General features: G+C 35.9%; 2 protein-coding genes and 2 pseudogenes across 2 annotated transcripts; 1 reads left to right on the top strand and 3 right to left on the bottom strand.

Annotated features, from left to right (window-relative positions):
- Window positions 1-1784: 1784 nt before the first annotated feature.
- Window positions 1785-2853, bottom strand: LOC145076004 (choline monooxygenase, chloroplastic-like; annotated as a pseudogene).
- A 16-nt stretch (window positions 2854-2869) lies between these two features.
- On the top strand, window positions 2870-3427 carry LOC145076002 (putative dehydration-responsive element-binding protein 2H pseudogene; annotated as a pseudogene).
- Window positions 3428-7295: 3868 nt separating this feature from the next.
- Window positions 7296-10930, bottom strand: SPD1 (P-loop containing nucleoside triphosphate hydrolases superfamily protein). Its single transcript, XM_079018539.1, has 9 exons — window positions 10211-10930; window positions 9800-10014; window positions 9450-9600; window positions 9145-9336; window positions 8889-9051; window positions 8413-8795; window positions 8147-8323; window positions 7892-8053; window positions 7296-7798 (listed from the first exon to the last, which is right to left on the bottom strand). Exons 1-9 carry the CDS (start codon window positions 10700-10702, stop codon window positions 7517-7519), a joined length of 2217 nt encoding a protein of 738 aa, XP_078874665.1. The 5' UTR covers window positions 10703-10930; the 3' UTR covers window positions 7296-7516.
- Window positions 10931-13053: 2123 nt separating this feature from the next.
- LOC145072947 (phosphoribosylaminoimidazole carboxylase, chloroplastic-like) lies at window positions 13054-15751 on the bottom strand. The gene is made up of 5 exons (XM_079019462.1): window positions 15366-15751; window positions 14967-15250; window positions 14748-14870; window positions 14481-14654; window positions 13054-13836 (listed from the first exon to the last, which is right to left on the bottom strand). The coding sequence occupies exons 2-5, from the start codon at window positions 14967-14969 to the stop codon at window positions 13804-13806; spliced, it is 333 nt and encodes a 110-aa protein (XP_078875588.1). The 5' UTR covers window positions 14970-15250; window positions 15366-15751; the 3' UTR covers window positions 13054-13803.
- Window positions 15752-15819: the final 68 nt, after the last annotated feature.

The following is a 15819-nucleotide window of genomic DNA, read 5'->3' as shown; positions in this document are numbered from 1 at the left end:
GTTGGATTAGTGTCTAATTCCAAAACTATTTTGGTATGTACTTGACCCGATGGTGCATGGTCCTTTTGGGTTGCCTTCACCAAAGCAACTTGATAGGATGAATTATGAAGAGAAAGGATTAAATATGATTTATTAATATATTATGAGAATAATATATTAAAGGAGAAATCATATTGTTTAATTAATATTAGTCAATAATTAATTGGTAATTAGTTTTGTGACTAAAAGAGATTAATTAAAATTAAGGGACTGGAATTGTATTTATAAGATAATTGCAATTTGGGCCATGGATTGCAATTTATTAAAAGGTGGACGAATTCTATGGGGGAAGCCCATATGAAATCATCCAAGGCCTTAAGGAAAGGGTCCATGGGTTGCTTAGGGCTTAAGCATCCAAATTAGGGTTTCCTTGTTAGATAACTCTAATAGCCTCACTATAAATAGACCCCTTAAGGACCAAAAACGGGGCTAAGACTCCTCTAGGGTTTGTAGACGTTTTTGCGTAGCCTCCATCCTCTCTCCTCTTCATCCTCTTGCTTATGGTGTTTGTGAACCATTAGAGGAGTGACAATTGTGACTCTAAGCTTTCTAAAGTCAATACAAGGAGATTTGGGATTGTTATTGCTACATAACAATCAAGGTAACGTCTTAAACCTATTCTCATGTTAATATGATTACTTGAATGCTAGAATTAGGGTTTATAGTCTTGGATAACTTGCATGTACAATAGAGAAACCTAGATCCAAGCATTAGGGTTTGTATGAGCACATAGGATGTTCTTAGGACCAAAACCCATCATTGTCGCCCGATGAAATATTCTTAGATTAGGTCCCTTGAGAAAAGTGTTTAGGGACGTAAAGTGAGGATAACGGGAATGGGTAATTGGGTTTTTGTTGGTTGATGAATTAATATAATTATTTATTGTGGGTTGAAAACCCTATATGCTCACCAGGCTCCCAAACCTGACCCACTCAGTTTTCTTTGTATTACAGGTAGTGGCGCCAGAGCATAAGTTGGATGACTTGTCAAGATTATTTTTGGATTATAGACCTGTTGTTATATATAACTGTTGTAAGGTCTATTTTGTAATGTTTATGCTTTTGGTCTGTTTATCGGAACATGACATCCCGAGTTTTATTATGTAATGAAAATACATTTCTTTAAGAAATGCTTTGGTAAATCTTATTTTATCATATTTTGTTTTAGGAACAAATTTCGCAACTCTTTTAATCAAAGGATTACTCTGAAATTATTTTAAAAGCATAAATTAAATTGGTCTTTTCTGGCCGTGATTTTGGGGATGTCACAATCAGCAACATGTATCCGGACTTTGATACGGGGCGAATTTGGACACCAGTCGGGGGTGAATTGTCTGCATGTTTTAGATGTTAGAGGAGGAGAAGGTTGTGAATCTTGCTTCTCCTGCAATGTTATATACTCGGACATACTGAGGGAGGCGGAGGCTACAACTGTATTCAATGACCCCGTAGTATGTATTTAGAATTTGAAGCTTTGTAGAGTTTTTTTTTTCAGGTTCATGTTCGGTGTTTGATGTTTTTGCCATTTTGTAATTGGATGCACTTTTGTACATATTGGGATGATTCTTGTATATATAAAATTTTCCACTTGTTCATTTATTCATATTGCACTAAAAAACATAGGCTTTTGAACTACTTAATTCGATCCACATAGTTGATATATCACAACTAATATAGAAACTACATGCCATAACAGAATGTGAATCAAAATTATAAGATTAAAGATTTTTTTTAAAATGCATAATATCAGTTGATGAGATCTTGGTGTAAGAGGCAGTGAAAATGATGCGCCTTCTCTACCATAGGCACGTATCTACCACTACCATAAGCTGGTGATTCCAAACCTTTTTGGACTGATTCACAGAGCGTGACATCTTCCATCTACAATCATATAAAAAAAACTCTAGTCATCCGATACCTAAATGATGACCAAAAGGTACATACAATATCTACGTACCTGAACTTGTTCACTATCTTTTAAACTCCCTGTTACAAAAGCTTCATCATCCTACACAATAGAAGCTATTATATACCCTATCTATGTGAGAAACAGTTTGATTTCAAATTTACCTTAAGAGATGCATCAAGGAAATAATCAAAAATCACTTTGCATCCCCTGGGTCCCAATGGAAGAACCAGATTTGTGTCCATCCAAGGCCCATACCTGAACACAAAAAGAGGTTAAAAAAAGAGCATCCATGGTTGAAAAAAAAGAAACAAGATAAAGTCAATAAACTTGCCTATTCACCATGAAGTTTGGATAAATGAAAGCATATAGAGATTTTGATCCAAGTCTATCAAAGTCTTCCTCACCCTTCACTTCATCTCCATCACATCTCTAGATGCTTACTTTCTCATATACCTACAATTCACAAGATTTAGAGATATATATTTAACTAATACTCAAACATTTTAATTAAAATGTGTGTCAAGTGAAACATACATACTGTGGTGGAATAGGAATCTAGCTTAAGACCTAATGCAAGATCTTTATGTGCAAAAGGTACATGATACCCTCCATCCAAGTAATTGTCACAAAAAAACCTACAAACACACCACTCCATGAGGTTGAATTTAAGATAGAATTCAAAAATTAGAAAGATTTGAAAACACAAACCTTCCAATTACATTCGATGGTGTATTCACGTCTACAAAGATAACTTAGTGAAGTATCAACACCATTTGTACTTAGTATATCAAAAGTGCTACCAAGCCACTCTATTCCCACATCATCATGTTCATCAAACTTGTCTTTTTCCAAATCAAGAAGGATTAATGGCCCCCAAATTGCTACCCTCAATGGAATAAGTCCAAATTCCTAAACATCACGAACTAGACACGAAGGCCCAAAATGGGTAGTAGAACTCTAGCGAAATGGAAGGAATACAACAAGAAGATCGATAAATTAGATGAAAAAGCTAAACCAACACGTAAAGTTCCTGCAAAAGGATCAAAGAAAGGTTGCATGAAAGGTAAAGGAGGACCTGAGAACTCGAGTTGTAAAACAACGAACATGGGGTAAATGGGTAGCTGAGATTCGAGAACCCAATAGAGTTAGTCGATTATGGCTTGGAACTTTCGGGTCAGCAGTTGAAGCTGCCCTAGCTGATGAAGTTGCCCAAGTCATGTATGGTCCTTGTGCCCGTCTCAATCTGCCAAACTATCGAACCATGAGCGAGTATTATTCTGAATCAATGGTGGTTCCTAATGGTGCTTCAAGTTGCAACTCCATTACAACGTGTAGCCATTCTGAAGACTCCAAAAATGGGTCGGGTAGTCAAATGGTCAAAGATGATTGTGAATCGAATAGCAACGAATTTGGTAATCCGCCATTGATGAAAACTGTTAAACAAGAAGTTGAAGATGATCAGGAAGATTACGACTGGTAATAGCAAGCCCTAATTTGAGAAAAGCTGAAATAGAAGAGATAAATGGAGAAACTACTGAGATGAAGCAGGTGAAATCACAGCAGAGATGAAGCAGATGAATGGAAATTAGAAGCCTTTTTTCTTGATTGAGATGATGAAGTCGAGAGATGGAGATGAAATCGTAACCTTGGATCTATGATTGAGAAGTTGCGCGCACAACAGTGAGAGGAGAATGAAAGATGCGTCAAAACGCTTAGGGCAAAAAGGGTAGCGGGCTTTTCTAATTTTTTGGCTTTTCTTTTCCTGCTTGTAACTAAGGTACGCACGTTCATAAAAATTATAAAGTGACACCTATAGAGGACGCCCATTTAAGATACAACGCCCTCCGTGTTTTTTTTTTTTCTTATGACACTAATTTAAGGGCACGCAATAATGTGTGACCTAAATCCTTAAATTTTCTGAAGAGATGACACTTTTTTAATGTCACTCTCGTTTGTGTAACCTAAATTAGTGAGTGTCGTGGTTTGCGCGTCGTAAAAGGCTGTTTTTCTAGTAGTGTGTGAAATCACATCATCTCATAAAACAATGTATCATATCTAAAAACCCAAGTCATAAAAATAGTAACACGTCAGAGTACAATCCCAGAATATCCATAGTGCGAAAAACAATGAGTGTGTGTATGATGTGCCACTACCGCGCCAGCTCCTTCACCTTCGCTGAAGAGGTACCTGAAACCAAAACTGTAAACTGTAAGCATGAAGCTTAGTGAGTTCCCCCATCGTACCGCATACCATACAATCACATAACATACACATATTGTCAGGCATATCAAGGTGCCCGACCTACCCCTTCAGTCCTCTTGACCGGATGCTGCCTAGCATACCTGGGTGATGGCCTCCCCTTCGGTCCTCTCGACCGGATACTGCCCAACATATTTGGGTGCTGGCCTCCCTAGCGGTCCTCTCGACCGGATACTGCCTAGCATACCTGGGTGCTGGCCCCCCTTCGGTCCTCTCGGCCGGATGCTGGGGACTATTTCACCCCTCTACTACTACCACATAACATGTAACACATAACCATATTCTATCTAGTATGACTGGGTATGACCACCCCCTTTTGGCCCTATCGACCGGTAACCTTGGGGACTATCTCCCCTACTGCTACTAGCATCTAATATCATATCATACTAGCTCATAACATATTAGGTAGTAGCAAACCTAGATGAATATCACAAAGACAATCATCTAATATACAACTCCTACTGGTGGGCCGACATTGGTGCCTTAGACCCACCTCTACTGGAAGGTAACTCACCTCGTACGAGTAGCTGCTGATAATCTGTGCGGGAAACCTCTGTCTGCTACTGTTGCTCCTGCTCCAGAAATCCTTCGACTATAATTTCCACAAACACCCAGTCAAAAAACTGGTATCTACTCTTGGGGTAAAATGACTATTTTGCCCCTAACCAAGTCCAAGTCAAAGTCAACTTCCAGTTGACCCGACTCGCCGAGTTGGGCCGTCAACTGGTCGAGTCCCTAACCCTTTACCCTCCGTATCTACGACTCTACTCGTCGAGTTTGGAAACGACTCGACGAGTTCCTCCTCTATATGAACATCAAATAAACCTTCATCCGACTCGCCGAGTTGTATGAACAACTCGTCGAGTTCACCTTCATCTGATGAACAAGTCTTGTCCTTGACTCGCTGAGTTGTATGAACAACTCGTCGAGTTCGTCTTCATGTGTTGGGAGATTGCCTTGGACTCGCCGAGTCTGTTCTAGCACTCGTCGAGTCCCATGAACTCTAGGTCTAAGGCTAAGTCCAATACGTTGGGTCACTCCTTCGGACCTTCTACAACCCTTCTAACACCCAACTGAGTTCTTTTGACCCTCAACAGATATGGGAATTTATGCCTTGGACTCGTCGAGTCCCAAGAACGGACTCGCCGAGTCGATAACGTCCACGTCCTATTTCCTCGATTTCTGATGTACAACCTTTGACCAAATGATAGATCCAAGCCCCTAAGCTCGATCTAGCACGTAAAGTTACGAACTTTACGTGCATACATGGGACTTTTGAGCCTAAAAGGCTCTAAAATGGCTCTTATGTTGCATGGGACCTTCCTTGAGTGCAAAAACAACCCAAATCTGCCTTGTGACTCCTCCCAAGACTTAGATCCGAGGTCTTGACCCCCGACCATGTTTGCAATCATGGTTGGCCACCTCATATGGCTTAAAAAGCCCTAAATCTTTCCCCGAAAAGGGATCAAACAATTGAACAAGCAAGGTATAGACTTTATACCTTTCAAAGACTGAAAATGATGTACCAAACTCGAATCCTTCAGTCTCCTCTTGATCCTTCTATGCTCTTCCTTCTTCTTTGTGAACAAAACTACCAAAATCACCACAAAAGCCTTAGATCTTGCACCAAAACACTTAGGGTTTGCTATGGAGGGTTTCTGGGAGCAATAGGGACGAGTGGTGGCTGAAAGAGATGATTAAATAGGGTGCAAACCCTCAGATTAGGGTTTTTGTCCAGTCAGAGCCTACTCGTCGAGTCTGGGACCCGACTCGACGAGTCCAATACTTAAATCCCGTGTCCAAACCCGCTCCTACTCGACAAGTTGGTCCTTCATCTCGCCGATTCCCAGGCCAAAAATGCAAAACACTTAAATAAAAATACATACTAAGAACCAGGTGCTACATCAACAATTTCTGAAAATTACTGGAATCAGTTATCTGTGTGGAAGTAAGTTTGCATCATCAATTTTTCCAGATCAATTGCGGATTCATCACTGTCAGATGTTGGACCATCATCAACATCCTTAGCATTATATATAAGATCACCCTCGATTACAATCCATCGTAACAAGGAAGTTGATTCAGTGTCACAGGAAATAAATTACATATTTGATTACTTCCGAAAAAAAACCGTTGTCACACAATGATTTTCTCCGGCGAATCAATTAACACTATTTTTCTGAACATGGTTAACAAGTAACAATTTCAATGTGTTAGGACGCATACTAGTTACAATATTAAGAAAATACCTGACGAACAACTAAATTTTATCTAGGGCATTAGAAAGACAAAGGAAAATGATTAGTATGTAACCTAGACTTTAAAGAATCAACTTAACCAACCCAAAAAAGTTGATGTCATTGCTAAAATCTACATCGTAACATGTGTAATTCTGAGCAATATAATGCAAAATATGTCTATTTACTATCATTGCCCTTCATTCAACAAGTACTCTAAAAAACCGATTACATGTAACTTCAAAACATCACTCTTGAGTACATTCTGGACTATACTCTGGAATGGAATATACGATGTCAAGTTATGTTTGTAGTGAAGGGCAATGATAGTAAATAGACATATCTAGCATTATATCGCTTAGAATTACACATGTTACGATGTACTCTAAAACCCGATTACAAGTAACTTCGGAACATCACTCTAGAGTACCTGTCCATTTTGGACTTTACTCTGGAATCTACGATGTCAGATTCTAGAATAATTTTACGTCCCATCTCACCAACCACCACCACCTCCGGAACGGACATCACTAGTCCGCAATGCGACATTCGGAGAAAATTATTATTTTCCAAATTCCGAAATAAAAAGGTTATTTTTGTTAATTAGCTCGTTATAGGGATTAGTTTTGTTAATATCTCTTGATTCAAACAGTTGTAATATCTATCAATACATGGTTTTACGACTTTGTTGGTGGAGCGGAAAGTCATAAAGCATAACGTAACCCTAAAAAACCATATGTCGAGAGGCATTAGGTAATGTGTAAATCTTGTACATTTATTGTTGGTGGAGTGGAAAGTCATAAAGCACAACGTAACCCTAAAAAACCATATGTCGAAAAAAGAGGCATTAGATAATGTGTAAATTTTGTACATTTATAATAACAAATCAACATCATAATCGTATACATTAACAATAATATACAAACACGGGGCCAATTACGAGCCACACAAACAATTTAAGTGTCAACAACCCCTAAGCTGGCCCCACCACCACACTTAGTCATAATTTAAATGACTATACATGATTTGGTGAAACAAGTCATATAATTAGAGACACTATTTTGTTGCATGCACTATTCAGGCAAAAGTGGCAGCCTAGCAACACTTGTACCCGCAACACCACCCGTAGGTGCAATGAAGCCTGCACTAGTTTTGGAGTTTTTCCCTGATTTCTTGTTTAACTTTTGTGGAAGAATCTGCAGCCTTGGATTGAGGTCAGTGCCCGAGTTTTCTACAGCCAATTGATAACTTTTTACAAGCTCAAGTTGTTGAGCTATTATCTCTGAGCATCGAGGTAGAAGCTCTACAGGTTCTCCACTTGGAATCACAATATACTCTATAGCAAGTCGAACTTCCTATAATCAATACAATCAATATATATTATCAATACTAACATAACAAAGGATTAAATTGCCTTAAAAAATTGCATAACAATGGAACAAAAATACCTCTAAGGCATCAATCTCCTCTAATGATGGTTTTCTTCTTGGAACATCATCTTCAATTTCAATATCCACCGAGTTTTTTTTCAGTTGTTTCAGTTTTGCACCAAATAAATCCCTCCCGAGAATCATTCGAATTGCTTTCACCATTTGAGCCATGGTAGTTGACTGTGATTCAACAAAACTTTACTAAATAACACAATTAAATAATCCATATATATTCTATTTGTACTCAAACCAAAATCATAACAAAATAAACACCTTGATAACAAACACGGGTAACTGGTGAAATTTTGCTACACTGCGTATCCATGGATTCTCCTTCATTTCATAACTTGATGCTAAAATAGCATCCGCATTACTTATATCATCAGTTACATCAATCTCTTCTGTAAGCCCCATTACCATTGCTACTTGTTGTAAGTCAGCTTCCAATATCTAGGGCACATTCAAAAATAAAACCTTTTAAGCAAAAATAATCATATATCATATTAGTTCCTCTACAAATTAAACGCAAAATAGGTTACCTTATACGTATAAACATAAACCGGGGTCTTTGTTTTTGTCCTGCTTTGTGGTTTACTGTTAAGTTTTCTGATATTGGAAGCACGATCTTGTTCTTCCCCATCAGACTCGACGTCATCCTTAATGTCTTCAAAAACACGATCGGTGTTATCTGATTTGTTCAATTTTGGCGTTGAAATACGTGAATTTTCCTGTTTACGTATCTTTTTATCTTCATAGCGCCTCGATTTTTCAAAATCAGGTGAAAGATGTTCGTCTTCCGCATCTAATACATCTTCCTTGTATGATATCTCCACCATTGTTGCTTCTTTAGGGAGATCGGAGACATCTTTAGATCTTTCAGATTCATCCGCCATACGACGGATTTCATACAAAGGAGGTCTACCTGTTTTCAATAACGACATCGTATGATCAAATCTCAAAGTTCTATTTTTCCTTTGGATTGTTAGACATAAAAGATTGAAGAGGTATAAAGCACCTGCAAGTATGGCATCTACAGTGGCATCCAATCGATGATGAACACAACACTCTGTTCTAGAGATCATTTCAACAGCACATGAAAATGTTGGAGGCCCTTTCCTCTCGAGTATAGTCTTTTGCACTTTCCGTTTCCTTGCTTCATCATCACCAAGAGTCACACTCTACGAGGTCAAATTTGTAAATTTAAGATATTCTTTTTGAATTAAGTGAATCAGAAACACTAAATATATGAAGGAAGTAAAATATAAAAAGACCTCAATGTCACCAACAAGGATTTGAAGAGAAGGGTTTTTGATTATGCTTTCTATCGTTACTCCATGTGCAGTTGCAACAAGCTGAACTCCTCTTTGAGCAATTGTACTTGCTGCCATAGCCTCAAGCTCTGTTCCAATCTCATCAATTATAATAGTTTGAGGCATGTGATTTTCAACTGCTTCAATCATCACCTATTCAAACATTCAACAATATTGTTGCATCAATCAAATTACCTACACATTAATTAATTAAAAGTAAATCAAAAGATGAAGTTTAACAAAAAAGAAAAAAGAAAAACACACACATTGTGTTGCATATTAACATTTGGAACTTGCATCCTTCTTGCACGCCCTATACCCGAATGAGGAACATCACCATCTCCTCCAATCTCATTTGAAGTATCTATTATCACCACACGTTTCTTTCGCTCATCCGCCAACATTCTAGCAATTTCTCTACATACATAAAATCAAATAAGATAATATTTAATTAAATAACAACACCCTTTACCTGGCCCACACTGCCCAAAGCGTATCATATGAGATGTAAATCAGGTAGACAGTGGCCCACTGGGTGGCTGACATAAAGTATATATCCACATTGGAACTGAAACTCTCACACTGCAGCTGCTGAGACTGAGAACACAGGGTATACCTGATTAGGGTTGTTTTGCCAACCCCGGGAGGTCCTATAACCAAAATGGAACCGCCTCCTTCAATCAAATCGCGAATAATTTCTGCACTACCGGAAACGGCTCGACCCACACGACACGTGAGACCGATTATTTGCCTTTTGCGGTTGCGAATTGCACTTATTCGGTGTAAAGAATGATCAATGCCAGATCGGTTGTCATCCGAAAATTCACCAATCTATTATAAGGAAAGAAACAAGATATATAAAATATATATTAACAACCTTAATTTAATAATACAATAGGATCTTAGTTGGTTATCTTTCTATATAGGACAAAAAAAAAGTTAACTTGTTTATTTTAAACTTCAAATCAATTATCTTAAGTGTGTGCATAACTAAATAAGAGTTCTTTTTGTAATTTAGTTAATTAACCTTTGAAATTGCATGACGTAGATCTTCAAGATTGACAGGCTCATCGGAGATAACCCAATCTCCTGATGGGAATCTAGCAAGGGGTTGTCTACCCAAATCCATCACAACCTCGATCATATTCCCAATCTCCGAATGTTCAAACAGCTTATTCCTCATCCTTAAGGGCACCAATTCAAGAAACAGATCGAGCTCCGATCCGACTTGGGATTGAGATGTCGAAGTTGGATTCGAGGAAGGGGATAAAAACCCATTTCCAAGAGATGACCGATCTCTCGGTTTGCGTACTTCCGGCGATCGAATGGGTGGCACCGATGATGACCTCGTGGAGGAGATCCTACCAGTACCACCACGTGTTCGACGAAATGCCGCTGAGAAGGAACTTGGGATTTTGGAGGTTTGAAGGTAAGCAAAAGTTGATGCTGGAATTTGGTTAATTGATTGCCATGACGTGTTGAGATCAACAAGCACGAAATGGGAATTCAAAGCGCTCATCGTTTTCTTTATTTCTCTCTTTCTTTTTCTACAAACAATCAAGTTTGCGTGTATATATGTACATAGAGAGATAGGTATCTGATATTTGAATGGTATTGAAGGAGAGAGTTGAATCGAAAGAGGATCAGAAATGAAAACGAGAAGATTCGAAGGTATCTTCCTCTTCCATTGAAGACTACGAAACAGAGAGCAAGCAATATACGACAGTTGAAGCCATCCACGTGTTTAGGGAAGAATTGCTCACCACACATCTCTTTGTTTTCTTGCTTCCACTCTTCTCTCACTTACTTTTCCCTCGTTGAAGATTGCACCTAACGCCCCCTCATATTTTGGAATAGAGTTAATCTCAAATTCAGTAAAAAGAAGGTACGTGACTTTATTTTGTAAAAGAGTAAATTACACTTTTGGTTCTTGGTTTACATTCATTTGCAGTTTTAGTCCGTTTTTGAATTTTTTCTCATAGCTCGTCTTTCTAGTTTTCAAAAAGCCTTATGTATGGTCCCTAAGACTAAGGATGTGTTTGGCTTAGCTTTTGTGGGGCAAAAGTCCTTTTGTAAAAGAACTTTTTACGAAAATTGTTTTTTAAAATGTGTTTGGATTGGCTTTTGAGGGGAAAAAAAGTCAAAAATTGGAGGTATAAAGGTAATTTAATGTTTTAAGTGGTTGAAAAGTTGGAAAAATCACGTTTACGTGACTTTTTAAAAAGACAAGATTTTCTCTATTGAAAAAGTTGATTACAAAAGTCATTTTCATTTTACCAAACATCTTTCTGACTTTTAAAAAAAGAGAAAAACTAAAAGTGACTTTAAAAGCTATGTCAAACACCCTCTAACTCCCCCAATTATCATTTGTTAAGTACGTAGGAAACTACAAAAATGCCCCTATTTTTGTGTTTTTTTTAGAATGGATAATGACTTTATAGGGTAATATATTTTTTAATTTGTACATATTTGTTCATTAAGTTTTTTTTCGTCCACATTTACCCATTCAACTTGTTAAACTGGACACATTTAGTCATAATGACCGGTTACATCAGGTAAGCCAGAAAAATTGACTGAATAGGATAATATATTTCCTATTTTGTACATATTTGTTCTTAATATTTTTGTGCACATTTAGTCCTTAATAATTTTTTTGTTGTAAAATAAGTCTTTGTTGTTTTGTACACATTCGATACTTATAACCGGTTTCTTTAGATTTTTCTCACATCATCCTATGTGGGACAATAATTAACAAGGTGTTCAAGGTTGTTGTTATTTATGGCCACCGCAGCCTCGACTTGTTGGTTGTTTAGGTCTTATGGTTTGACTTAGGTCTTGTGTTCTGAACGTCGTAACTTCTACATATGATCTTAAATTTTAACGATCGTTATATTCGCGTGTTCGTATTTGAGTCTACTATAACTTTCTCTGCAACAATCATTTAAGATGTTCTCATAAACGTTAATTATTAATGCTTGATCAGCATGTTAAATCACTAAACTAACTGGAATTGGATCGGGTCTTATAATATATTGACCTTTTTTTATTAAACCTTACAAATGATTACAAAGGATATCGTCAAGAAAAGTTTGTAACTTTTTTCTCTCTTTTGTTTAGTTTTACTCGGTGTTGTAAAAATCTCAACTTATGGATCACATTTGAGTGTTTGACAGTTTGACAGAGTCTCGAATCTAAAGTCTGTAAATTGTTTAGAAACCTTACATTTTGTTAACCATGAAGACGTTGAAATTATCGAGTACTAAACGATTCTGTTTTATCAAACAAATCCATCATTTTTAGGCTAAAACTAGAGCTATGATTTTATAGTATTAAGTTCCTAGTGTTTTTCGTATCACATAATGTTAAACTTAAAACTATAACTCATAAATACATATAATATGAAAAATGATTTGAGATTTTATTTCATTATTACAAACCAAATTATAATTTGTACATTACTTTCAAATTTTTGTTATTATTTCGCGAACTGATACCGCTTTTTGTATACTTGAATAACCTTGGTATACATTATCCCAATTTATGAACACTTTTATAAAGTACATAAATGAGAAAATTTATTATACCCCTCAAGTTCTATTTATTTTTGTCATTAATTTAACTTTTCACTTAAAAAAAAAGGACGTAAATTACCAATAATTTTTTATTTTTTTCAATATTAAACAGTTTATAAAATAGATTTCTTAATTACACAAGACAATCAAAATAGCTATTTATCAGTGCTCAATACTAACCAAATTAATTAACTTAAACACTTAATTTAAGTTAACAATAACAATATAAGCAATAAACTTTTTCTTCGAAATAGTAATGTGCTTACATACTTAGATTCCAATTTCAATATTGGCATAATACTTAAAATATCACATATTTTTTATTATTGATAAAGAAATACAACTACACTGCTATTTTGAGTAAGAAATTATAAGTATATTTCCTAGTTTGATTTAAAAAAAAAAAAAAAAAAAAAAAAGAAAAAAAAAAGTAAAGTGTGTTGCTATTTCCTACAACTTGCCCTAAAAAGGAATAACACAAACAAAATTAATCAACCATACATTGGACATGGAGTGCAAATTTAATGACCAAAATAACCCCCATATGACCACCTTATGGATTGAGGTTAATAGGTTAAATTATTCCTAAATTTAAAATTTTGAAATCTATTATAGTAGGAAAATAGCTCAAGCTTTCAAGTAATCTTCCCAACTCAGTTTTTCTAGCTTCTGGGTTTTTTCCAATACAGCATCTCTTGCGTCTAGTTGGAATTGTGCCATTTTGTAAAATGACAATTATGCCCACGTCAAAATTTTACTTTGTTGGCATTGTTGATTGCAATAGGAACTCCTCTTGGCATCTACACATCAAAATCATTCAAAACTTTGGCAGCTTCTTTCATCACCGGAAGATCTGAATCAGAACCCATTATGATTCCGACACGTGGAGCCACCGCATCAAACATTATAAGGAGAGAGGGTATTTACGTCTTTTTACATACACAAAATTCCACATTTTTCGCTATACGTTTTGTCCCATTCACATCGGTCAACATTACAAATGATTTCAACCGTTCTTCCACAATTCCCATTCATGGGCCCACAACCGTTATGTGTCCCATCTTCCTTTGCTTTCGCATATCTATAATAATCACAAAGAGTAAATTACATACCTGAAACTATTTGCAATTTTAGTCCTTGTTTGAGGGTTTTGTAACATTTTTTAGTCCTTATTCTAAGAAAATGACGATTTTTGGGTCCAAAATTTAGTCATTTTGCTTTTGAACAAGGACCAATAATTTACAAGAATCTCAAATGAGAACCAAAATCGTATAAATCAGCTATACTCAGAGACCAAAAATCTTAATTATTCTATGATTAATAATATACAAAGTAAATTACATTTCTAGTCCCCAAGTATAGCAGATTTTTGCAGTTTTGGTCCCAAAATTCGAGGTTCTTGTAACACTTTTGGTCCCTGATTATAGCTGATATTTGCAATTTTGATCCCAACAATATAGTCATTTTACTTGGAACAGAGACCCAAAACCTCAAATAACGAAAAAAAAAAAAGAAAAATTCAGCTGCACTCAGGGACCAAAAATGTAATATTTAGTAAGTGGCTGATTATAATTTATATTAAATAAAATAAATACCTACCTGGTTTATCATACCAATGAACAGATGCCCCCCCCCACCCCCCACCCCTCCTTCTCCCTATACAATATTAAATACACTTTTCTAAAATTAATATTCATCTATTGAAAAATTTAATAAAACTTATACCTCATCTTCACCTAAAATGTTATACATGATGCCAGCTGGCGCCTTCATTGATGGATCACCAAAAGGAAGACCAACAACTGCCCTCAAATGTTGCTCATATTGTGAAGTGTAACAAGATTCAATTGTATGGTGTCCACTCTTATGAGGTCTAGGAGCAACTTCATTTAATAAAATCTGTATTCATTCAAACATTACATTATAATTTAGCATTTTCAATAATTTTACCTAAAAATAAAAATGAAAAAAAAAGAATAAAGAATTAATAACCTGGTCATCTTCTGTTAGAAACAACTCAAATGCAAACACACCAGCACCTTCCAATGAAGCAACAACCTTTGAAGCAATATCAATTCCAACTTTCATAATCTTCCATGACCCATTAGCAGGAGACTTAACAATGTGACATATGATAAAAATATATTAGAATTTTTTCAAGGCTAAATCTTATTATAACACCAAAAAGATTATAAAAATATAAAAAGGTACCATTTATAGCAGAAGTTAACACTTGTTCACTTTTAGCAACAGCATTACCCCTTCCATCATAAGCCAACCTTCTACTTTTTACCATTAGAGGATAACCAAATTGTTCACCTGCTTTTTTAATTAGCACTTTCTTCATCTTCTATCTATCCCACTAAAAAATATAAATTATCTTTTTTCTTTTCAGATAAAGATTAATAAAATAGTCTTTAATAATCCAAAACCTGTACGAACTTTGGAAGCGGAATTCCATGTCTAGAAAAATGAACTTTTTGAAGAAACTTATCCTGTGACAGAAAACTATCACTATCATAATTGTGTAACCATAATCCAACATTATTAAACATTATTTATAAGGGCAACTTTATTTACCAATAATGGAAATATTTAACAAATAAATACCTGGATAATGCGAATGGTAGAAGCTTTAGGTTGACAATCAACCCCTTGTTTTTCAAGCTTCTCCAAAGTATCAGCATCAACATACTCAATTTCTAACTGTTAGTATTCCACACCTACGTAAAAAAAATGATGAGTTAGGTTTTCCATGGATGCACGACAAGCTATGGTGTGATTATTAAACATGAAGAAGAAGAAGAAGAAGAAGAAGAAGAAGAAGAAGGTTCAATTTAACCTAATTCCTAAGCTAAATAGTTACGTTCAAAATCTAGCAGAAGGTTTATGACAATCGGAAAAGATGAATGACTATTCATATTCAATTACAGGAAGGAATTTAACCAAGAAATTCAAGACAAAGCGTCCTAATCAATTTTCACACGTTTCATAAAATTGGGCCTAATCTATTATAACCCTATTTGCAAAATTGCATCAATGTAATTTGATTTATCGACTAATT

Source organism: Lactuca serriola, chromosome 9 (genome assembly GCF_051521515.1).
Source record: "Lactuca serriola cultivar US96UC23 chromosome 9, Lser_US96UC23_V15, whole genome shotgun sequence".
NCBI lineage: Eukaryota > Viridiplantae > Streptophyta > Magnoliopsida > Asterales > Asteraceae > Lactuca > Lactuca serriola.
Note: the sequence above shows the minus strand (reverse complement) of the source record. Positions and strands in the feature narration are given on the sequence as shown.